Source organism: Amphibalanus amphitrite, unplaced genomic scaffold (genome assembly GCF_019059575.1).
Source record: "Amphibalanus amphitrite isolate SeventyFive unplaced genomic scaffold, NRLGWU_Aamphi_draft 000217F_arrow, whole genome shotgun sequence".
NCBI classification, from domain to species: Eukaryota; Metazoa; Arthropoda; class Thecostraca; order Balanomorpha; family Balanidae; genus Amphibalanus; species Amphibalanus amphitrite.
The window spans coordinates 78,127-102,345 of record NW_024881712.1 but is presented as its reverse complement, the minus strand read 5'-3'; the positions used below and the strand labels follow the sequence as shown (position 1 = coordinate 102,345).

The window sequence follows — 24,219 nt, the reverse complement described above, 5'->3', positions numbered from 1 at the left end:
GAATCACAATGATTTGGACCACCCGTGATGACCAAGGTGTCATTTTTGCTGATAGCCTCTTGAAAGGTCATCCGAGGTCATTTGAGGCTACGAACAGCTTTTTGCCAATAACTCGCGATCGGAAAGAGATTGAACGCTGGGGATGGTCTCATTTTGTTTGTCTTGTTGAGACGCAGCGACTGATATGCAACATGACCTTTTTCGGTCAGGTCATGACCTTCACCTGAGGTCAAATTTTTGACCTTTCAAGGTCAAATTATGGTTCATTCGACGCGTCTTGGCGAGAGGAACACGATTCTGGCAATAGAAATGTCGTGGCTTTTTGTAGTCGAAAGTTATTGTCGAAAAACACTTTTCGTAAAAACAGCTATTTTTGGAGTTTTTGCCCTCTGGAGGCTAAACCGTTGACCTGAGGTCAATTTTGATAATGACTTATGAAAAGAAGAGTTCAAAAGCTATCGATTGCTTTTCCATGCGTTTTTCTAGGTACCATAGTTCCTGAGATAACGGCATGTTTTCTGAAAAATATAATGACAATTGGCAAATTTTGACCTTTGATGACCTCTGGTGACCCCAATATTGCTCTAAGATGAAAAATGACTGAAATACTTTCAAACGTACGCATTGAGAGCTATCGACTGCTTTTTACCGCGTCTTTCTAGCCCTCTTAGTTTTTGAGTTAGAGGTGGGTGGTAACATATGCCCCCCCCCCCCCCACTAGGGCGAAGTTGGCTGAGACCGCCACTGGGGCGCGGGTTAAGCACAGTGGGATGATTTGGGTAAGGTTGGTTTTTGATGGTTTTACGGGGCTGTTGGAGCTGCCGGTTTGGCCCAATTGCGGAAGCGGTCGCCATTCTCTGGCAGCCATTTCTGTGAGTGGGATTCAACTTGGAGCTTTGACGGTTCTCGTAGTTTCATTGAATCCGTCCATGACCAGGTTGCTCCGCTCTGTTAATGTTGCCTCACCATTCCCTATTAATTCTTTCGCTGACCTAGAGACCTAGATGCCAAAAAATCTGCAGTCTGGATGAGGAGTCAGCGATATATGTGACGCGTGTTTTCTTGTGTAATTTCAACTCTGTTTATTTTTATAGTGTGCAACGCAAGCTCGTATAACCGCCGACGCAGTGACAATACAAGTTGTAATGAGATTACATTTTTTCACTAGATTATGCATGAAATTTTGAACTCAGGCTGAGTTCACTGGCACAGATTCCTCAGCAGCAGGTGTTCCTGTCCCGACCTTCCTTTCCCTCTCCCACGCTACGCGCGAAAACAGCGAGGCATTCCGCCCCAAAATGGCGCAGCAGATGGAGCCGCGCAACAACGCAGCCGGGAGATTAGAGGCGACCGAGGCGTCAGTAACGACTGAAACGAGTATCCATAACCGGACTAACAGCTATTCAGAATGCTCCCGGTAGCAGAGGCGGATCGGCCAAACCTTCCCGAAGTCACGTACTAGAAAGAGGACGCCAACAAATGGCGCGGCCCACCCCCGGCTTCAGTAATTAAAGGGACCCTCCCACCTTCAAAAAAGTTGATGAATTGGCATGAAAGTGATGTCGCTCGGTTCAGAAAGAGCGAAAACGAATATCTACCAAATTTCACCGAAAAATGTTCACCGGTTTTCAAGATATTAGACTTTTACTTTTGTTTACTTTTTTGGGATATCCGCTGTTTCTAGCGACTTTATTTTAGAAGTGCGGCGTTTGCGGCAGATGTTGCGCGCAAATAGCATATATACCACCGCGTGCTACAAAACGTTTTGGTCAAACATTAAAAAAATCGTTAGATATTTGCGCTGACGTCACACATTCAGAGGGGTATTCCTAAGCATTAGCCCCTCTGAATCAAAATGCTGCAATTTTGAAATTCAATATTTCCGATTTAAGGCATTTCTCGATGTTGTGAGTGCCGAAACCGGTAATTGTGAGCCAGGGACCCCATTTTGGCTATCTCAACTCAAATCTAATGTTAAGGTGGGAGGGTCCCTTTAAGGAGGCAGGTGGCATGCCAAACGGGAAAACAAGGGAAGAGTGAGCAGCAAGCACATTGCAACAGCAATCAGCGGGCCAAATCAACGATGAAAGCAATACGACCAAAATCACCATTGCAGGACGAATCCGTAGATACCCGACAACCCACAATAGAACCCAGTCCTCTTATCAGAAATCCGGCAGAAGGAGACAAGAATCATTGCAAGAAATCAAGCAATGCAGGGACATTATTGGTACTGCAACTCGTAAAAGACTAAAAACAGCGAAGAACAGAAAAAACAGCTATTCTCTGGATCAGAATCCCTTAAAAAACTCAACGAAACAAAGCCGAGCGGCAAGGAAGAACAGATGAATGTACAGTTGACCCGGTTGCACGACCGCCGGCAACAGACTGGAAAAAAAGATGTTTCATGATACCGGCCCGGCAGTACACAGAAAGTTCCCAAAACATCAGCGGAAGAGTGGGAGTATGAACGGAACAAAATTGTCTGAGTTGATGAGCGGCTTAGTAAATTACATGCAAAATAGCGAATTCACAATCAAGAACCACTAAAAGAAGAGAAATCGCCCGTGTAGCTCAAAACAGCTAAATCAACAGAGAAGGAATTCGCAAAAGTTGAGCCCTCACAAAAGCTCACCAAATCTGAAGAAAAGTTAACCGGAAACGAAACCAAGACGCTGCAGAAATTCACTCAACCCGCAAAAAGGGAACCAGTTAATTGCACATTGGAAGGATCCGCCGAATTTAAAGAGCGGGTCAGGTCACCAGAAGATAAACGTGGAACATATCTTTTTACACAGCTGAAACAAATTCAGAAGGGCCGGCTTTTCACGGAATGGATAGAGAACTGGAGATGAAACCGTTACGCTTCAGAAAATCGCCCGTCCCCAGAAAGAGCATGTCAATTGCAAATTGCAAGGATACGCTGTCAAGGAACAGATCAGGTCACCGTCTAGCAGACTTGTAAACGACTCAAATTTTTTTGAGTCGATTCTTTGTTTGAGTCTGGAAATTTGAATCGATTCATCAAACGACTCATGATGTTAAATTTAATTGATTCGAATCAACTCATGACTCATCAAGTTCCTCGATAAAATGATTCGAATCAACTCATGACTCGAGCAACTAGCCAACGGAATGATTCGAATCAACTCATGACTCACACATTTTGATGAATCGATTCAAATCAACTCATGACTCACACGACATTTTTATTGAACTTATTTCATTCAACCCATGACTCACTATAGGCATTTGTTGATTATTTGACTCAAAGCTATGATAAAATGAATATGCCGCATACCACAATTGTATTAAGCAGCATAGTAGCCTTGACCAAAGATTCAAGCAGCTACCTAGTAGGACTAGGTACATAGGTACCTACTTTGGCAAACATGGTTGATGCAGTTTCCAGTTCCTAAGTCCCAATTCCACTTTTGAGTTCTAATATTCCTGCAGATTGGGCTACCTATTCTGTAGCATACTGGTCACTAGTCAGTCTTGCTTCAATTTCTTATCTTGTCACCTACAACAAAGCAAACAAGTTCTAACTGCAAGCAGTCCAGAAAATGCTTCAAATGTTTGTACACATCACTTCCATTCAGTTTGCTGTACACACCCAACAATATTTTGGGCTGTAGAAATCAAATACCAATAACATATGAGGTAAGTATGACTGAAATCCATTTATAATGGACACAAATCCAATTGAAGCAAGGCTGACCAGTTGCAAATCTTACCTGCCTTTTCAAAGTCATTGACATACCAATTACCAAAGTCACTGTGCCCACCGGAAATCGCAGTTCATGTCTGATACCCATGGCCTTGGTTTGATATTTAAATGCATTTCATAACTCAATCAGCTTTGAAATTATTTCTATCTGTATGAATCTAAGGCATTCTCCAGAAGCCGTGATATTGAACAGATTTTTAGCCAACTGGCGCCGCATGGTGGCGCTAGCAGAGCGTATAACACTAACGCTCTACTAGCGCCATCATACGGCAACAGCTGGCAAATAACTGAGTCAATACCAATGCCATTCTCCAAGGCCAATGATTCCGTGTTGATATGAAAACGGCGCATTTGAGCGTCATATATGCTAAGCCTTACGCACGCTAATCTACTGCATAAAGGTAACAATTTTGGAACACGATCGGGAAGAGGACAAAGTCTCCACTCTAGCACATACTAAACGCCTAATGACATTGATACAAAGACCCCGAATGCATTGACGAGTAAATGTGCATCAGGAACGGATTTTCCTACTTGTTCATCATAGTGATACGTTTGTAATACGCAATTACTCTGCTCATGGATCCCAGCTCAAAGACGCTAAGATCAAAATCAGGTCAGTCCCAGAAACTTTGGTTTTTATTCTATATCTAAGTACTAACAACAAATTGTAGTTTGTTTTCTACGTTAATGAATTGGCACTAAGTCATGATCGCAACCTTGGGGTACTTTAATGCCATTTCGATTTTGCAGTACTTTAACGCCAACAAAATTTTGCAGTGTTTTAACGCCTTGCTATTGGTGTCGACATTTCTGGCGGACGTTACAGTTTTATGTTTCTCTATTTTGATTTTGATTTTCTGGTTTGGGACGTTATATAGTTGATATTTGAAGGACTTGTGTATTCCATTCTAAAAACGAATATCTTTTACCAAGAATATTAGCAAAGGTATCAGTATATTTATCTTGTTCCATGTTTGATGTTAGGTTCTGACTGATGAAGTCACTGCTCCATGGATCCCCAGTTCACATCATTTTTAGCAGCTGTAGTAAAAGGGGCTTAGGTGAGCATGAAATTCATTGTTCTTCTTACGCCTTATATTATTAAATATGACCTGAATCTGGTTCTAAAATACAAACTGTGAAGCGAAGTGAAATGACCATGGCATGAGTGTTTTACTTTGCAACACAAGGTTGCTCAATTGGAAAGAAAATATTTTCTTGCACAGTACACAATTTTCCAAATGAATTTCGGGAACGGGTCCATCTGGTTCCAATGCTGACCTAGACTGGGTCTGACCGGTTCTGGAAATGTGCCAGTCAGACTGGGTCCGGGTCCGGGTCCCAAAATTTTCCAGTTTTGCCACCTCTAGTACCTAGGTACCAACTGCCAAATGCTTTTGGCTCATTAGGCGCCTGTGCCTGAGCCTCTGAGGCTCTTGTAAGTCTGAAATATGGAGTTAAGTGATGGCTAAAGCTGAGGGGGTGATCTAGCATTGATTATTAGGGTGTTGATGGTGACTTGTAAACGACTCAAATTTTTTTTGAGTCGATTCCTTGTTTGAGTCTGAAAATTTGAATCGATTCATCAAATGACTCATGATGTTAAATTTAATTGATTCGAATCAACTCATGACTCATCAAGTTCCTCGATGAAGTGATTCGAATCAACTCATGACTCATCGAAAAACGGTTTGATTCTGAGTCGATTCACGAATCAACTCAGAGTCGTTTACAAGTCTGCCGTCTAGACACCGGGAACAGACGTGAAACACATCGAATGGTCAGAGTTCGGACCTCTCGGAATCATCCACTTCCAATGCTTGAATGGATAACCATGAAAACAGTTTTTGGTCAAACCAGCAAAGATAAACATCTGTGAGAGATGAACACCCAGGGACATCGAATATGCGTCAATATTGAAGACGCGGCAAATGTTGGATTTCGCCGTACCGAAACATGAAAGAACAGCAATTTCTCATTAGAGAATCTGGAGCGGATTCGAAGAAAAGGGCCAAAGCAAGCAAGGAGGAGAATTGAGGACAAATAACCAACCCGATTTGAAATAAAATTAACGGATTACAGCACAAGAAAAACCCGATAAAGAATGGGAAGACCACAGATAAAGCAATACCTACTGTCAGGTCATCCGCCTACAAAACCAAACAAACGCCTCCAGAAAAGGATTTGCAATTGCAACTTTCGTGAAATGGAACAAGAAAATTGTATAACTAAGGCCAGAATCAAGCGAAGGAAATTCACAAAGAACAGAATATTCGAGCACAAGACCCCTCGAAATCACGAGAAGCCAGCAAAATGGCGTCGGTGAAAGGCGAAAGGTTGAGAGAAAGGACGGAAAGCATAAAAAGGGGAGGAGAGACGGCGCTCGACACACTGCTCCCCCGGACGTCACTCGCAAACAGTGCTCCTCCGGGCGTCACCACGCAGCCGAGATCCAGTCGGCGCTACACTTCGCAGCAGCCTCTTCGGCGACCATCGGTTGCAAGTGAGTCTGAAGCGGACACATCAGAACGCATCCTGGCCCCCTTCACCATGTAACCACGCCTCATATTCACCCCCTAGCCGCCAGTTACAATTATGATACTTGTTGGTCTTTCCGTTTGTGCGGGTGCCATCTGGGTATGGTCCAACCCTTTGTAGACATTCACCTCCACCGGTCGGGGGAGGGAGTACGTTTATTAAGTCAACATCGGCCACCCGGTCTAGATCATACCGTGGCGCGATAATGGCGATGTTCGACGAACTATACGTCGATCCGAGATTGTAAATACGTTGGGTCAAATGTTTTTTTTTCGCGAGCGGGGTGAGCCCGCCCGGCTTCTCAGGCCCGGCAGGATATGTGTGCAGTGAATTTGCGCTTCAGGATTATCCTTTTTTTGGGGGAGGGCATCAATTATGCACCTGGCATCTGAAGTGTGCCTACTCCGGTTTTTCAGTTAGTTGGGGAGGGTTAGATTTTAAGCCTAAGGGGTTTCATCCGATACAAGGGGTCAATGAGTTTTGAGTGCAGGAAAGATTTTGTCGCCGCTTTGAGGGCTCGCTCCGCCCCCAAAAACTGTGTGATTAACTTGTTAGGTAACGGATCGATTTAGTTTTTTTCCGTTCCCTCTTTTGAATCATTTGCTTTTGTATTGCGAGTTTCCTATTTTCTTGTTTGATTGAATATATCTTGGAAAAGTACTCATATCTGTTGGGGATATTAGGGAGGGAATGGTGAACGAGCAGACCAAGCGAGAGCGGTTGGGCCGTCGATACTCGGAAAACCAAGCGAAACATCACCCTTCACACTGCTCTCACCCGTGAGCATGCCGTTTCTTCGCGGAACACAAACACTGGGAAAAGCCCACACGCAGTGTCACACCGATTTGTTGTTGTCCTTGTGACCGTCGTTAAGGCTCTAATTCGTAGTAATGAGAGTGAAATAGATATTTGCCTCGGTGTTACTTTTGCACTTCTTCATGATGAGTCGAAGTTACCCTAAATTAGTGTTTTTTTTTTGTTAACGTAAGTACATTAAAATCTTAATTTGACCTTTGATAACCTCTGGCGACCTGACCTTTGACCTGAAAACTAAACAAAGTGTTTCCGTCATTATTTTGACGGTCTTTCGATTGCCGGTTACCGCGTGTCGCTACGTGGCCCAGGAGCCAGTTAGAGTGGGTCGCGTGAAAACGCCCCCCCCCCCCCCCTCAGCATGACACGGAAAACACAGGCCACCAGCACGGCGCGGTTTAACTAATAGGTAATGGAGAGGTCGCAAAATTGACCTGTCCCTCAATGTAGATTTTTGTCTGGGGATTACGCAAGGCGAATGTTCGGTGAGATCAGCAGGTATCTATGGCGCTTATTCAAAGTCGACCATGCACACTCACATCATCAAAGGTCGTCTTCTATACTACGTCGGCCGAGGACATCCTTTAAGCTCAGGCTACACTATCAACGTTTTTTCGGTTTCTGCGTGATTTCGGTTTCCGCGTTTTTACGGTTTCTGCATTTTTTTCGTTCCGGGCGGCCGCCGCGTGGATGGTGTTGCTTATAGCATAGTGATGGATAAGTGATCAAATTAATCAATTCTTCGTGTTAAATATTATCGTGTTTAAACAAAATCATAATAAAGTAATTGTTTTAAAGATTTTATAACTACCAAGAATATATTTTTGATCATAATCATTTGTCAGATTAATTACAATTATCATATTTGAAGTAGAATGATGAGTTTTGAAACACATCTTGTCTTCTTTAATCATGAATTACACCATTTTCTTTATTTACATTTGAAACTGTTCCATCGTCACAATATTATTAGCAACAATCACTTCTAATCATTCATAACTAAAACGAAATCCCGCAGAAACCGAAAAAAAGTTCACAGCTCTGAACTTTTTTTCGGTTCCGACTCGTCGGTTTTTGCGGGTTTTCGTTCCACGGGACGCCAGACTGGCAGTGTACCTTGCGCAATGCATTCGCTATGAGGCGAACTTGACGACGCGAACCGAAATCCCGCAGAAACCGAAAAAACGTCGGAATTCATGCTAGTGTAGCTTAGGCTTTACCTTAGTGCCACTATATGGGACAGTCTCACGCCTCATCCATCTGACACTCATGTAGTCACCCATGTCCACAACTAGGGGCTGCGCGCACTATAGTTAGACATCGAATTTAAGGTGATTTGTGAAAAAAAAAACAATCCAGAACGTATGTCAGCGTTCGGTCGCCTCTGACTGCAGTCGCTGCTAGTATGACAATCAGTTGGGATCTCATGGTGGATCTTATGGTCTGAAATGTTCAAGTCTTTCCTGGATTCCAATTTCGGCAATAAGTCGCAGCGTGAATCCTTCATACTACGTGCGGTCTTAGATTCTAAACACGGCCACGCCGGTCGACCACAGGCTGCAGCGCACAGGTCACTTTGGATCAGTGAGTGAACCTGTATAATTTTTTGCAAAGAATAAAAATTTGCTCATCGAGCAATGTATGTTTTACCGTTTCGAATTCGCATCGATGCGTTTTTTTATAGAATAAAATGTCCGTAGCCTGAGCTCGTTTCCTATATCGTGCTAAATATTCATCAAGATCAAGGTTTTTTGATAAAACAACACCGGGCTGCAAATTGCATTAATTGGATTTTATGACAAATCAGCGAAACCTAGTTTTCATACTCGTATTTTGCAGCACCTAGCAAATCATGCATGAACATGACGTTACATTTTAGACTGACGCCCCTGTCGCGAGCTGACAATGGCGCCCCTCTCAAGGGAAAAAGTCGCCCCCTCGAGCACCATGGCGCCCCCTTTCGCTGATTTCTGGCTACGCCACTGCTGACATGGTAGTTGGTACCCTGATATAGCTGCGTGGGCCCTCGGGTAACGGCTTAGGACCCTCGGGCATCGGCCTGGGGCCCCGGGCATTGGCCAGAGGCCCTTGGATATCGGTCTGGGGCCCTTTAAGAGCCGGTGAGGGCCTTCAGAAACTGGGATGGGGCCCTGAGATAACCGTGTGGGCTTTCAGGTACCGATGCGGGGCCCTCAGGTATCGGCCCTAAGAGAGGGTTAAGGGGGCAGGAGACAGGAGCCCTCAAGAGCCGGTTAGGGCTCTCAGAAACTGGCGTGGATCCCTGAGCCAGCCATAAGTCACACGGAATAATTTCGTTCTTGTCGATGGGATCGCGTCCAGTTACGCCAGATGTACGATTTTGTCAAAAACAGTCGGAGTTTTTGCCTATTGTGACGTCATAGCTCGGTGACCTGACATGACCCGAAAATATTTTTTACCGAAAGATTGAGCTGAAAGTTAGCATGAAGGTAGGCACCCACTAGGCCATGCATATCCATGTGCCAGAGTTGGGGTGCTGCTGCACGTGCGCACGTGCAGGGGTCGATTCCAGATCTCGAGAACGGCTGGGCCGATTGCGCTCAAATTTGGCACATCACTAGGGACCGGTTGGTAGGGCTTGGGGTGCAGTGCACAAGTTATTTGGTGGTACCCCCTCGCAATTTCGCACGTGCAAGGCCCACCCTCACGCTCACTCCGTTGGTCGCCTCAAAAGGCGTTTTACTGGTGTGCACGATTACTTTATAAAAATGCTGATGTGTTGCAAGTGATTGACGAATATTGTCCAAAGCATGCTGCCTTTGTCCAACCAAATTCCGATTTTGGCATAGGACAAAATCGGAATTCTGAAGGTACAAAATCCAATTGGCACCACTCTAACAGATGTGGTAAGGTTGATAGGTTTTACCGAACGGAGATATAGACTATCCGTCAACTGACGAGAGAAGCCGACCTCTGTCAACTGGCGGGTGTGCAGCAAGCAGATATTGATACTCTGCAATGGTTATTTTTGTTGTTGTTTTAATCTTTTTCAATAAGTTATGTTTAGAGCTATTGTGCCTATTTGTTTATGCACCAAACAGCATCGGTGATAGACAGATAACTTTCATGGCGTGCAAAGAGACTGTTCAACTTATCCAACGGTCGGGTTATTTAAATACACCGTGACTTGGCGGAGAAGCAAGGCTTTACTTTACATTTTTCAAACATATGTTCAACTTGAAACTTGATGCACTCTACGGCAATGACTCTTGTCAAGCTGTTCGAAAAGTCAAGGCTGTTCAAGTTGTTCTTAGCAGTGCACGATAGGACCGCGGCCGGAATTAGCGCGACATTGGTGGATTTGGCGACCTTTCCCAAATTGAGTTAAACTGTGTCACGTAGTTCAGAAATGTCCATGGACCACGACTCTGCAAATATTTTTCGTCCATAGTGTACAGCGTCCGCGCCACATCAGCCCAAACACAAAGTTTTGTGCCAAGCATCGTTGTATCGTGGTGGCTGCTGTGGTCACACCCCGCTCTACAGCCTGGAGCCGCCGCTGAGCCGGCGCCGGTATCATATGCAGTCTGGGCTGTGGCCGCCCGGGCCACCGCCGCCCCGCTCGCTGAATACAGTTCTCGGCTGGTACTGGTGGCGTCTGCACCCTGGGGTTCATCAAGCCATAAGCAAGCACACAAACATGGCGCAGCCTGCCTTCTGAACTTGCCGTGCCACTCATCAAGCAAGCATAAGCAAGCGTTAGTGACTTTTTTTGTGAAGCGTGCATCTCATTATTGTGATTTTTATCAGCCGTTGTTGAAGACCTTCGTGTAGCTGCTGTGCTGCATCGTCACTCAAGATGCCTGGTTTCCATCCACCAGAGGACTTTGACTTCACCTCTCCTGAAAAGTGGCCGGCGTGGCGTGATCGCTTCATCCGCTACCGACTGGCATCGGGACTTCACAAGGAGGACGGTGATGTACAAGTAGCTGCGTTGATCTATAGCATGGGCCCGCAGGCCGAGCATATCGTGTCAACTTTTAAGCTAACTGCTGAGCAAAGCAAAGATTTTGATTTTGTGCAGAGCAAGCTAGACGAGTATTTCATTCCGAGACGGAACTTCGTTGCAGAACGTCACAACTTCGAGCTCCGATGCCAAGGGTCACACGAGACCAACGAATCGTATATCAGGGCATTGTTCTCTCTCGCCGAGCATTGTGGCTTTGCAGACGCTGACGAGCGGATCCGGGATCGTCTCATATCAGGGATGTCCGACAGGGAGCTGTCCCGTAAGATCCAGCTCAAATCGCTCGAGGAAGAAGTGTTGATGAATACGGTCATTACTATGATGCGTAACGTCGAAATCGTAAGCAGCCGTGACAGCTCCGGTCCATTTGATGTCAACAGGGTTCAAGCACCGACGCAGTACGGACAGCCGCGCCAGCAGCCACAGCACGCCCGTCAGCGCCAGCGTGGCCATCAGCAGCAGCACCAACGGCGCCAGCAGCACGGGCGACAGCAGCAGTCACCTGTCACGCAGCCACGACAGCAAGCGCGTCACATCGACTCTGCAACAACATGCAGGTATTGCGGGAGAGAGCGGCATGCTTCACCGAGGGACTGTCCCGCTAAGGGAAAAGTTTGTTCCAACTGTCAGAAAATGGATCACTTCGCAGCCGTCTGCCGATCACCTAGCGTCAGGCAGATAGAGCGTACAGAATCAAGCGAGCCGTTAGCGCCACATGCACCGAGGGACTGTCCCGCTAAGGGAAAAGTTTGTTCCAACTGTCAGAAAATGGATCACTTCGCAGCCGTCTGCCGATCACCTAGCGTCAGGCAGATAGAGCGTACAGAATCAAGCGAGCCGTTAGCGCCACATGATGCTTTCGTCGCGCCGTGGAGAATCACAGTCAGTCTCTGCGGTCAGGAGGTCACGTTCAAAGTTGATTCTGGTGCCGACGTTAGCATTCTGTCTTTGAAAACCTACCAGCGACTGAACCAGCCCTCCCTTGAGCATGCCTCAAGCACGCTCACTAGCGTCGGTGGCGTGCTAACCGTAAAAGGGAAGCTGCATGGGACAATCATGTTCAAAAGCAAAGCGGAGTCGGAGGTGTTCTATGTAGTGGACTCAGCAGATAACCTCCTCTCCCGGTCGGCGTGCTCGCGTCTGGGTGTTCTCCAGTTCACAGGAGAGGTGCATGAAGATGTCTTCGGAGAAGCAGGTCTCATGAAGACGGCACCGATCAGCATCCGGCTACGCGAGGATGCCGTCCCGGTCGCCCTCTCCACAGCAAGACACGTCCCCCTGCCGCTGATGAAGCCAGTGGAGGAGGAGCTGAAGAGAATGGAAGGGCAGGGCATCATCGTACCAGAGACTGAACCCACAGACTGGGTATCCGCGCTCGTCCCCGTCCCGAAGAACAGTGGTGTCCGGATCACAGTTGACTACAAAAAGCTGAACCAAGCCGTAAAGCGTGAGATCTTCCCGATCCCGACCCTGGAGCACCTGACGTCCAAGCTGGGCGGTGCGACACTGTTCTCCAAGCTGGACGCTTCTTCTGGCTTCTACCAGATCCCGTTGGACGAAGCAAGCTCCAAAATGACTACGTTCATCACACCGTTCGGCAGGAAGAGGTTCCTGCGCCTGCCGATGGGAATCTCACTGGCTCCGGAGTGCTTCCAGCGAAAGATGCAAGAGATGCTGGATGGACTGCCTGGAGTCATCGTCTACATGGACGACACGCTGGTTTTTGGAGATGCAAGCAACCATGACGCACGTCTCGAAGCCGTCATCAGAAGAATCCACGAATCTGGCCTCAAGCTGAACAAGACGAAGTGTGAGTTCCGAAGGGACAAGGTCAAGTTTCTTGGCATGAAGATAAGCAAGAATGGCATCGGCGTGGACGACGAGAAGCTCGAAGCGATACAGCAGCTCCAGCAGCCAAAGAACGTCACAGAGCTCCGGTCTCTGCTAGGGGTGGTCAACTACCTCTGCAGGTTCGTCCCGCACATCCAGGAGCGCTTAAGGCCCCTCAACGATCTGCTGAAAAAGGACGCTGCGTGGAACTGGACGCCTCAGCAGCAGCAAGCACTGGATGATGTGAAAGCAGCCGTCACGTCCGCTCCAGTCCTGGCGTTCTACGACCCAGCGCGCGAGACAGTGGTCAGCGCAGACGCAAGCAGCTACGGAATCGGAGGATGCATCCTTCAGAAGCATGGTTCCAGCTTCAAGCCCGTCGCTGCGAAGTCGGCAGTCATCCACTCCACTTCCTCTCGCGTCATCCACTCCAGAAGCACGATGCGATCGGCGCTGTGCTACAGGAAGACGTCCACAACTTCTGCAAGAGGGTCTTCGATGACCTGCCCGCCACACCGCAGCGTCTGGTGGAGATCAGCAGGGCACAACAGGCAGATAAACTCCTCCAGCGCGTGGTTCAGCAGACTCTCTCTGGCTGGAAGGAGGGAGCAAAGCACCCCGACATGCTGGACTACTTCGCCGCGCGTGGAGAAATCAGCGTTCTCTACCTGACAAGCGGCACACTGCTGATGTACGGCCGCCGCATCATCATACCGCCTAGTCTGCGTGAAGAGATGCTCAACCGTCTACATGACGACGGTCACTTCGGGCTCAACAAGTGCCGCCAGCGAGCAGCAGAATCCGTCTGGTGGCCCAAGATCAGCATCGACTTGAAGCGCCACGTCGAGCACTGCGCGTTCTGCCAAGTGCACGCGCCCTCCCAGCACTCTGAGCCACTGGTAACGACTCCAACGCCGTCAAGACCGTGGACTCACATCGCAGCAGATATCTTCCACTTCAACAACAGCAACTGGCTCGTGACTGTGGACCTCTTCAGCAGGTATCTGGAAATTCAACGCTTGCCCAGCATCACAAGCACCGCCGTCATCGAGCGGCTGAAGCGCCTGTTCTCCAGACTGGGGATACCGGATCTGATGACAACAGACGGAGGAACGCAGTTCACTTCCAGCTCATTCGCCGACTTCGCAGCGTCGTACGGCTTCACACATCGCGTCACTGACCCGCACACGCCATCATCCAACGGAGCAGCTGAACGGGCCGTGAGGACCGCAAAGTGGATACTTCGCCAAAAAGATCCTCACCTCGCTCTCCTGAACTACCGAACAACGGCTGTGGAAGCCACAGGATACTCCCCAGCCCGCCTCCTGATGGGACGTGAGCTTCAGTCCCGTCTCCCCGTCGCTCAGCAGCCCGCCAAGAAGGCATGGCGGCACGCGAAACTCCGCGATGGGCGGAGAAAGAAGAAACAGGAGTCAACCGTCAATCAGAGGCGAGGCGCCCGCAACCTGCCCCCGCTGCAGCCCGGCGCCAGAGTCCGGATCAAGACAGAAAAGGGCAGCTGGTCGAAGCCCGCCATCGTCACGCAAAGGCTCTCCAGACGCAGCTATCTGGTGGAGCTGGGCGGCTGCCAATATCGCCGCAACCGACGGCACCTGCTGCTGATCCCTCCTGTTCCGTTACAGGTCCCGGCACAGCACGGAACCGGGCAACGGGCAGCACCAGTGCCACCTCCGGTGGTGCCGCCGACATCCGTGGCAGCACCACGCCCGGTGGTGCCGCCACCACCACCACAGCAGCTTCCGCCAGCTGCGCCGTCGCCTGAGCCGGCGACGTCTCCGCTGGCACCCGCTCCGCCTTCAGTGCAGCCCGCTGACGACCCTGTACACGTTAGCCCTCGTAAAACTCGCAGCGGTCGGATTTTCGGGGTTTAAGAAAACCAGCTTTGTGCTTGGAGTAAAGCTTAGCTTTCTATAGTAGATCTTATTAGCAGTCGCGTAAGAGGGGGAGATGTATCGTGGTGGCTGCTGTGGTCACACCCCGCTCTATAGCCTGGAGCCGCCGCTGAGCCGGCGCCGGTATCATATGCAGTCTGGGCTGTGGCCGCCCGGGCCACCGCCGCCCCGCTCGCTGAATACAGTTCTCGGCTGGTACTGGTGGCGTCTGCACCCTGGGGTTCACCAAGCCATAAGCAAGCACACAAACAATCGTAGACCCGTTTTCGTACGGAGAAAAATAGCAGCTAATGTAGGTAAAAAATATATCTATTAGACGGCTTCATCAATATTTTCGACGTCTAACCTGATAGTTTACACCATGGGCTACACGATGGAAGAAAAAACTCATAGCGGAATATATAAATACGCTTCAAAAGTTAAATTTTTTTGGTGCTTTAAAAATTGTAAGTTAATTTTACTGTTATAGATATTCTGGAATGCCGATATAAAAAGTCCCGCTAGGTCCCGCTGTTCTTTTATCAATATGGTGTTTACCAATCAATTGCCTTTCAGAAAATGTATAATTTAGCTGCGTCAGCCTGCGGCAGCGAAAATGAGGGGCATTTTTTTTTACTCCAGGTCGCCGCGGCCGGGAGCCGCGAGTAACAGAACCTCAGGAATCGAACAAGGTTGCCAAGTACCAACTATATTAAAGTTTTGTCCGGACATATCCGTACCTTCTATCGGAGTTTCTGATACACTTTTCTGACCCGTAATAAATTTGTTATATAGTCATGTAGGCCATCAGATTCCCATCTTCACGGTTTTGGTGGCTACATTATTTGCTTATCGGAATTTCCGGTGCCGTCATGACCTGGCCTGACAGGTGCTGCCGTCTTATCACGTGACCGAGCGGAGTCGAGGTCAGGGCAGGTCAACCGATTAATTAATCAATTAATTAAGCAATTAATTAATGATTAATTAATTAAATTAATCAGAAATTGCTTAGAAAGTACACCGATTACCATTTTTATGATTCTACCATCCTTTTCATGTGAAAAGCGGGCACGAAATACGAAACAGTACCGATGTCGCGCTAATTTTCGCTCCGGTCCCATTGTGCAGTGATGTCAATTTCGGAAAATCGTAATACCGATACCAAACCAAATACCAACAGAAACCGTACAGAAATACCGAAACCGAACCGACTTGGAAATATCAAGGAAATACCAACTTCTTACCAAATTCATTTGGTAAAAGATTGTTCAAACACCAGCTTTAAGTTTTTATTGGGAGCTTTCGGAAGCGTTACAGCTTCCTTCGTCAGCCTTGGATAGAATTCTTAAAAAGACAGATAAACACGTAAATACAAAACAATTCAAAATTCAAAAAAACGCCACTTAAACTTAAAGTGGCGCAGATATTCGAGAAAAGCTCGTTTATATATACAATCATATCTTTTAGCAAATTCACAGCCTCTTTAACCCGCGCCCGGCTGGGGGTCCTGGATTTCCACGCCCTGCTGGGGGGGGGGGGTGTTTGAACACCCCCCTTCTAACTCGGCTCCTGGGCCACGTAGCGATACGCGGAAGGCGGCGTTCAAAAGAGCGTCAAAAATAATGAGGAAATCACTTCGGTCATTTTTTTGGTCAGGTCAAAGGTCAGGTCACCAGAGGTCATTGAAGGCAAAATTTCGCCGATTTCCAGGTCGAATGTCGACAATTTCCAAGAAGCCAACGCATAACTCGGGAACCAATAGAGCTACAGCGCCGCGGAAAAGCGCATTCGATAGCCCTATTAACGCCCTGTCTGAGTAATTTTCTCAAATTTGACCTAACGTCAACGGTTTTGCCTGCAGTGGGAAAAACTGCAAAAATAGCCGATTTTTCGGAAACAGTTTTTCTGCAATAACTTTTGACCCAAGCCTTGTACGAGCTTACTTTTACCGGCATCGTGTTCCTGTCGTCAAGACGCATCGAATGAACTATAATTTGACCTTGAAAGGTCAACTTGAAAATTTGACCTCAGGTCAAGGTCATGACCTGACCGGAAAGGGTCATGTTGCATATCAGTCGATCCGTATTGTCGAGCTGAACACATCTAATGCGTTTTCATCGCTCTAGCATGCCTCTATCAAAAGTTATTTGCGAAAAACTATTAGATACCATTCGTGACCTAAGATGACCTCAGGGCATACACAGGGGTCACGGACACCATTTTCATGTTCAGTGTTTCTAAACCACTTGTAATTCAGTGTTTGGGAGTGTTTATAATGTCTTTCGTCCAAAAGAGGCGCATTTCAATTTTCTCCCATTGACTTATAATGGGGAGGTCACAAAATTGACCTGACCTTAGGTCATCGATATCAAAATTCTGAGATATACATTTTGTACATGCTATTACTCTTAGCAATCGCTGAAAGTTTCAAAGCTATCGGTCACTGGGTGTAGCTATGACAGACATTGAAACTTTTTATGAGGTGAGGTCACTTCAAGTGACCTGGTGACCTGACCTTGAATGACCTTGGTCTGAAACTTTCACAACATGTGTAGAATTGATGTATGATAAGGTGTACCAAAAACGGCGGCGCTCCGCGCCGCCGTTTTTTTTAGATATTCGCGAAAAACCACAAGGGGGGGGTGTTCAAACACCCCCCCCCCCAGCAGGGCGCGGGTTAACATTGGCGAGGATTCATAATACCAACAAAATACCAAATTTGTTGGCCTCGAAATATCAAATGCCAAGTTGGTATCGGTTTGGTATCGGTATACCAAAAAGTTGGTATCCGATTGCCATCTCTAGTTCTTAGGACAATAAAAATTGATTCCATCGGCTTCCACTGGCCAAACCCGCTTTCCCTATAGCTCAATCAAGGGATGAATCACTGGGTGGTCCTTTCGACCCCTCCTCATCCTCCTGCAATTAAAGTTAGCCGTTGCAAAGACACTAATTCATGCAGGGGCTCATTTTCACTTGTCCTTTTAATGTAATCGGTGAGTTAAGCCAGCCAAATCCAATGAACAATGAACAAAAATCCATACAAACCCCGGTGCTGCCACGGGCCCACGGCCCTCATCCTTGTCAGCGTCCACTCCCTCGGCGGCGGCGGCGGCGGCCCGCCGTGCCGTGCGCCGCGGCATGTTACCTCCCGCCGCGCTAGGGGCCGCTGGGCGGGACGCTACCCCCCGCTGCGCCAGGCGACCCCCGGGCCTGGACACCGCCGCGCTGCGGCGGAGGACAATAGAGCAAACAAAGGATGGGGCCGCCAGTCAGCCGGCGTAGTGAATGGGTAAATCCTTACTCGATAATACAGCAGGGACTGCTCCTCGAACACGGGCAGGCCGTACGGTAGTAGACATTCGATGGAATAGGCGATTCGGGCGTAGGTCAGCCGGGCGTAGGTCACCCCGGGCGTAGACATTCGATGGAGTAGGCGATTCGGGCGTAGGTCAGCCGGGCGTAGGTCACCTGGGCGTAGACATTCGATGGAGTAGGCGATTCGGGCGTAGGTCAGCCGGGCGTAGACATTCGATGGAGTAGGCGATTCGGGCGTAAGTCAGCCGGGCGTAGGTCAGCCGGGCGTAGACATTCGATGGAGTAGGCGATTCGGGCGTGGGTTAGCCGGGCGTAGGTCAGCCGGACATAGACATTCGATGGAGTAGGCGATTCGGGCGTAGGTCAGCCGGGCGTAGGTCACCCGGGCGTAGACATTCGATGGAATAGGCGATTCGGGCGTAGGTCACCCGGGCGTAGACATTCGATGGAATAGGCGATTCGGGCGTAGGTCACCCGGGCTGATCCCAAAAAAGCATGCGGTGAGCTAAAGTGGCTCTTTTAAAACTATTTTGGCCCTTGTGGCAAAATGTCTTGTTTCTTCCCCACAAAGTTTTCCCCAAAATTGGTGAGAATTAGTACAATATTCACTTTTTAACTTCACATTTGTTTAAATGTTTGCTGATAGAATGCTGATAAAAGAAACTCAAAAAGGAGCCTCATTGTCATAAAAGAAACTCAAAAAGGAGCCTCATTGTCACCAACCTTGTAGAGAATTATGTGACAAAAGAAAATTTGCGTGCCTACCTACTTTCGTCCTATGTATTTTATGCTATACTTACTTCGACATCCGTTCTTCTGTGTACGAACATTTGCGTACGTATTTTTGTCCTGCGTACTTTTGCGATACGTTCTTTGGCCCGCGAATCCAAGAAAACAGCTCAGCTAGCTACGACCAGCGCCATCTACCCGCTGACGTGGCACAGAGGTGTCCTCTGTTTGGCAGTCCGCAACACGGCAGACGAAGTGGATATTGCATAGGTACATAGGTATGTGCGTAAGCTCATGAAGTCACGAAACTATCGAAAGATCGGGTTCGATAAATCAATAACCGGTACAGTAGTGGTTTGTTATTTGTATTCCAGACGGGTTGCTGATGCGTGTGTCAGTTGTGTTTTCCGTGACAGAAAGTGTGTGAACCGTCTAAGGCGCGCTGTGGTGACCTTTGGCGGCCGCTGCGCGCAGGCTGAGGGCGAGGTGTCGGCTCTGGGCCGCCGCATCCAGCTGCTGGAGGAGGACCTGGAGCGCTCCGAGGAGCGGCTCGCCATCGCCACCACCAAGCTGGCCGAGGCCTCCCACTCGGCCGACGAGTCCGAGCGGTACGTATCCTCCTCTCAGCCGCTCAGCCGGTACAGCGGCCAACCAGTCGGGCTGCCCCATAGCCAGGCACGTATCCAGGATTTCGCTCAGGCGGGGGGAGGGGTGTCAGCGGAGCAGGGCCCGAGGTCAGCTAAAATGGGCTACACAGTAGGGTTGTTAAAAAAAAAAACGAATTTTGGAAAAGTATATGGGCTCATGGCTCATGTGGTGCGTTATTCTTTTCCGAGTCCAATGATGCCCTTTTTTCGAAAAGTATTGCTGCTAGGCGCTGCTCAAACCGCTTAAAGAGGACCATGTTACGCCCGCCGACCGGCCGGTGTCAATAAGGGCGAGAACTCGACGCCGCGCACCGGCGGCAGCGCCTTATCGGCACCGCGCGCCACGACATCTGCCGGGCGGCCGGCTGGGCGGTGGGAAGTTATAAGTGCGTGGTCTTAATGCACACGATCGGGGTGCGCTATCCCATGTTTTCGGGGTGGAAAGTTTCAGTGCAGCATCGGTGCGTCTGCCACGGTGGTCTGTGTCGATGGTACAGAAAATAACTCAAACAGAGCTAGAAAAGAGTGAGTGATTCTGGATAGTTGCATCGAAGCAATCCGTTTTAAGAATACAGCTGTCTTCTTAAAGGGACCCTCCCACCTTAACATTATATTTGAGTTGAGATAGCCAAAATGGGGTCCCTGGCTCACAATTACCGGTTTCGGCACTCACAACATCGAGAAATGCCTTAAGTCGGAAATATTGAATTTCAAAATTGCAGCATTTTGATTCAGAGGGGCTAATGCATAGGAATACCCCTCTGAATGTGTGACGTCAGCGCAGATATCTAACGATTTTTAAATGTTTGACTAAAATGTTTTGTAGCACGCGGTGGTATATGCTGCTTTGCGCGCAACAAGTGCCGCACTTTCAGCTGCCAAACTATTGCTTCCAAATAAAGTCGCTAGGGACAGCGGAGATCCCAAAAAGTAAACAAAAGTAAAAGTCTAATATCTTGAAAACCGGTGAATATTTTTCGGTGAAATTTGGTAGATATTCGTTTTCGCTCTTTCTGAACCGAGCGACATCACTTTCATGCCAATTCATCAACTTTTTTGAAGGTAGGAGGGTCCCTTTAACGTACCGTATCACTTGTTAATTCTTCAAAAAGCAAACTCTGAGCAATAACACACCTCTTTGCATTGCTGTTGACAATTTACGTTAGTTTTGGACGGTGGCTCGCACCCCCAATATGCTGCCGCGCAACTTTATTCAAACGGCGAAACGGCAACTTCGCGAGAATCGAAAATTCACGATATACGTACAGCAATGATATAGGTACCTACGTACAGCTGGCAATGCAGTATGCACAAGGACAGAATATGGAGGAGACCCGACAGTCATCGGCCCAAGTTTGGGGGTGGCTTTGACGAGCATAGGCGTCACCGATGTCATTATTCAGAATCGTTGATATCAGATGATGGGGCAACAGAATCGACGCCAGGTTTAACTTAGATTGGCAGGTCGAAAGAAAACATAACATGTCTGGGAATGACAGGGTGGCCACCCTGACAGTGTGACAAAGTGAGACATGAGTAGAGACATTAGCCGGAGTACCTACTCATATAAATCAAGCGCCGTTTATCCAATCCTTCGAGCATAAGCGACGCCGGCAGTCCGGCCTGGGCGGCCGTGCCCACCGATGCCGATCAAGACCCGAATCCAGACCCGGCATAGAACACAGCTCTGCCCTGACGTGACACATTACCCCGGTGTGTCACTCATGACGGATAGACCAATGCAGTAGCCTTGCCAGCTCCTGTTGTACCTACTTCGTTAAATTTTCGATTCTCGCTAAGTTGCCGTTTCGTCGTTGGAATAGAGTTACGCGGCAGCATATTGGAGCTGCTAGCCACCGTCCAAAAGCAACTTAAATTGTCAACAGCAATGCAAAGAAGTCTGATATTGCTCAGAGCTTGCTTTTTGAAGAATTAGCAAGTGATACAGTACGTTAAGAAGGCAGCTGTATTCTTGAAACGGATTGCTTCGAGGCAACTACCCAGAATCACCCACTCTTTTCTAGCTCTGTTTGAGTTATTTTCTGTACCACCGACACAGACCACCGCGGTAGACGTACCGATGCTGCACTGAAACTTTCCGCCCCGAAAACATGGGATAGCGCACCCCGATCGTGTGCAATAAGACCACGCACTTATAACTTCCCACCGCCCAGCCGGCCGCCCGGCAGGTGTCGTGGCGCGCGGTGCCGATAAGGCGCTGCCGCCGGCGCGCGGCGTCGAGTTCTCGCCCTTATTGACACCGGCCGGTCGGCGGGCGTAACATGGTCCTCTTTAACCCTATTCCTGGCGGGGGGGGGGGGGGCCTCAGGAGCCCCCCCCTGAGGTTTTTTGGTTATATCTCCCAAACGCGTTGAGCTAGGAAGCTCAAATTTTCTGACTTTTCCTAAAAGGCTTCTACGCAACATGTCTGAAAATTTTGAGTTGATCTGACCTCAGGTCAGGTCACCAGAGGCGGTTTGGTGACGCTACCTCAGAAAAGTTTGCAATCACGCCAGAGCTAGAGTTTTTGACCAATCAATTTCTTCTCTTCAGGGTTTAGTTAGGGTACCAGTATGTGCAATTTGTATATCTCGGAATTTTGATATCGGTGACCTAAGGTCAGGTCAATTTCGCGACCTCCCCATTATAAGTCAATGGGGGAAAAATCAACTCCCTGTTTTTACCACTAAAACGGGTCGGAATGGCCCCATATACCATACATGACTTCATATACGATCAACCTTCACTACCTTGAGGTCTGTTTTGCTGTTGAGCAGCTGTGAGGTCATGTGACGTCATCAAAGGTCACCAAAGGTTTTTGGCCAATAACTCCGTACAGGAACAAGATACAGACGCGTGGATGGTCTCATTGTGTTCAGCTCGTCAAGACGCATCGAATGATATACATGATGACCTCGAGGTCACGTGACCTGAGGTCAACCTTTGACCTTGACCTTTCGAGGTCAACATATATATCATTCGATGCGGATTGACGAGAGGATCACGATGATGCCCTTAGTTTGTTCCTATCTTGACTAATTCGAAAGTTATTCGAGAAAAACTCTCTCCATATCTAGTGCCGCCATTTTGACTTTTTCGACCCCTGTGACGTCATCTTTGACCTGACCTGAAAATGACCTTAGTAAAAATTGTAGATCTTGGCCGTGCGTATCCGATGCCGTTTACCGCTTGTCGCTATCTTGCTTCGTTCTCGAGATCTCAGGGGGGGGGCCGAATCGGCCCCCCCCCCGCCAGTTTCTTGTCCCGGCGGAGCCCGCCAGGAATAGGGTTAAGCCGTTTGAGCAGCACCTAGCAGTAATACTTTTCGGAAAAAGGGCATCAATGGACTCAGAAAAGAAAACCGCACCATATGAGCCATGAGCCCATACACTTTTCCAAAATTCGTTTTTTTAACAACCCTACCCCACAGGGACTGCTTATCTTGGTGTGTGAAAATTTGGGAATGTCGAAAAGCAGTCAATTTACGATAGACTTCGGCATACATATTGTAAATCAAAATGCATTGTCATCCGTTTGTCGACCTTGAAAAAAATGTTTGCAGTTAACTTCCCTTGAAGTTCTTTAAAGGGAGATAATGAGCTTTCTTTTTTCTTAAATAAAAATTACTCGACATCTATACTATTTCTTCTGTAGTTTCTATAAAATATGAAAATTTCCTGGCACATTTTCGTATGTGAAAAAGGTTTTTATTTTTGCAAAAAAGAAGCAGTACTTGCAGTACTTGTAACACCCACCGAAATGCGTTGTCCTTCTCTATAAAAAAGTCGCAGTATATGACGCTTTTGTTTCAAACAGCGACGCTTGGGTTTTTGTTTATGTTATCGCCTTGTCGTTGCTTGGTTGTAAGGATTTTAATTTGAATTAGAGTTAATTCGGTTTAGAATTAATTAGATTCTAATTCGGGGGTACATAGTGCCTGTTTACATTATTTTGCGCCACAAATGAACGGCATGCGCCAGAAACGCAGCCAAATTTTGCGATTGCGACTACGAAATTCATTTTTTTTGGCGTCAGAGCCTGAAGCGAAAAATACAAGCATATTTATTTCAAAAAGACTTCAGGTTTGTCGAACGGTGTTATGAGAATTTTGATAACAGTACTGCATAAGTTTTTCAGTGATGCCGCAAAAGTGTTGTATCTATCTTCTTTTATTGTGCAGTCGGCGGGACCGATTCAAAATTGAGTCGTTGCTACTAAAATAGCAGCATATGGCGTCAGATGATGAACAGGAAAAATAGTTGCGTAAATTTAGACATAAACCACCCCCAAACCATGAATATCTTTTGAAGGCACTATAGACGACCATTAACTAACTAGATGTGATGAAGATCAAATGTAAGGAATACGCTCATTTTATAAAATTACATGCAAGTACCAAAAAGTGATGTAAGTACATACTTATTCAACGGTCATTTTCAGCGCTCCCCGCTAACTTGACTTCAAGTTGAGATATTTGCGGCAAGGTACCGAATTGAGCAAAATGGTTTTAATTTACATTATAACTTGTTGTGTTTTGTCAGAAAATGGTCCTAACTCAGATTTTGTGGAAAAAGGTCATTATCTCCCTTTAACATTATGAACATGAGATATTAAGCCGCGCCCTGCTGGAGGACCCCTTTCCCCAGTGATTTTTCGCGAGTATCTAAAAAATGCGTTTTTGGCACACTTTATCATGGCATACAGTTTCATTAC

General features: G+C 47.6%; 1 protein-coding gene across 1 annotated transcript in view; it reads left to right on the top strand.

The window, feature by feature from the left end:
- LOC122385393 overlaps positions 1-24,219 on the top strand; it is a 63,289-nt gene that overhangs the window by 14,257 nt on the left and 24,813 nt on the right. The window contains exon 2 of the mRNA XM_043373636.1: positions 19,334-19,538. Within this exon, the coding sequence (XP_043229571.1) occupies positions 19,334-19,538 (205 nt within the window). The remainder of the gene's footprint in view (positions 1-19,333; positions 19,539-24,219) is intronic.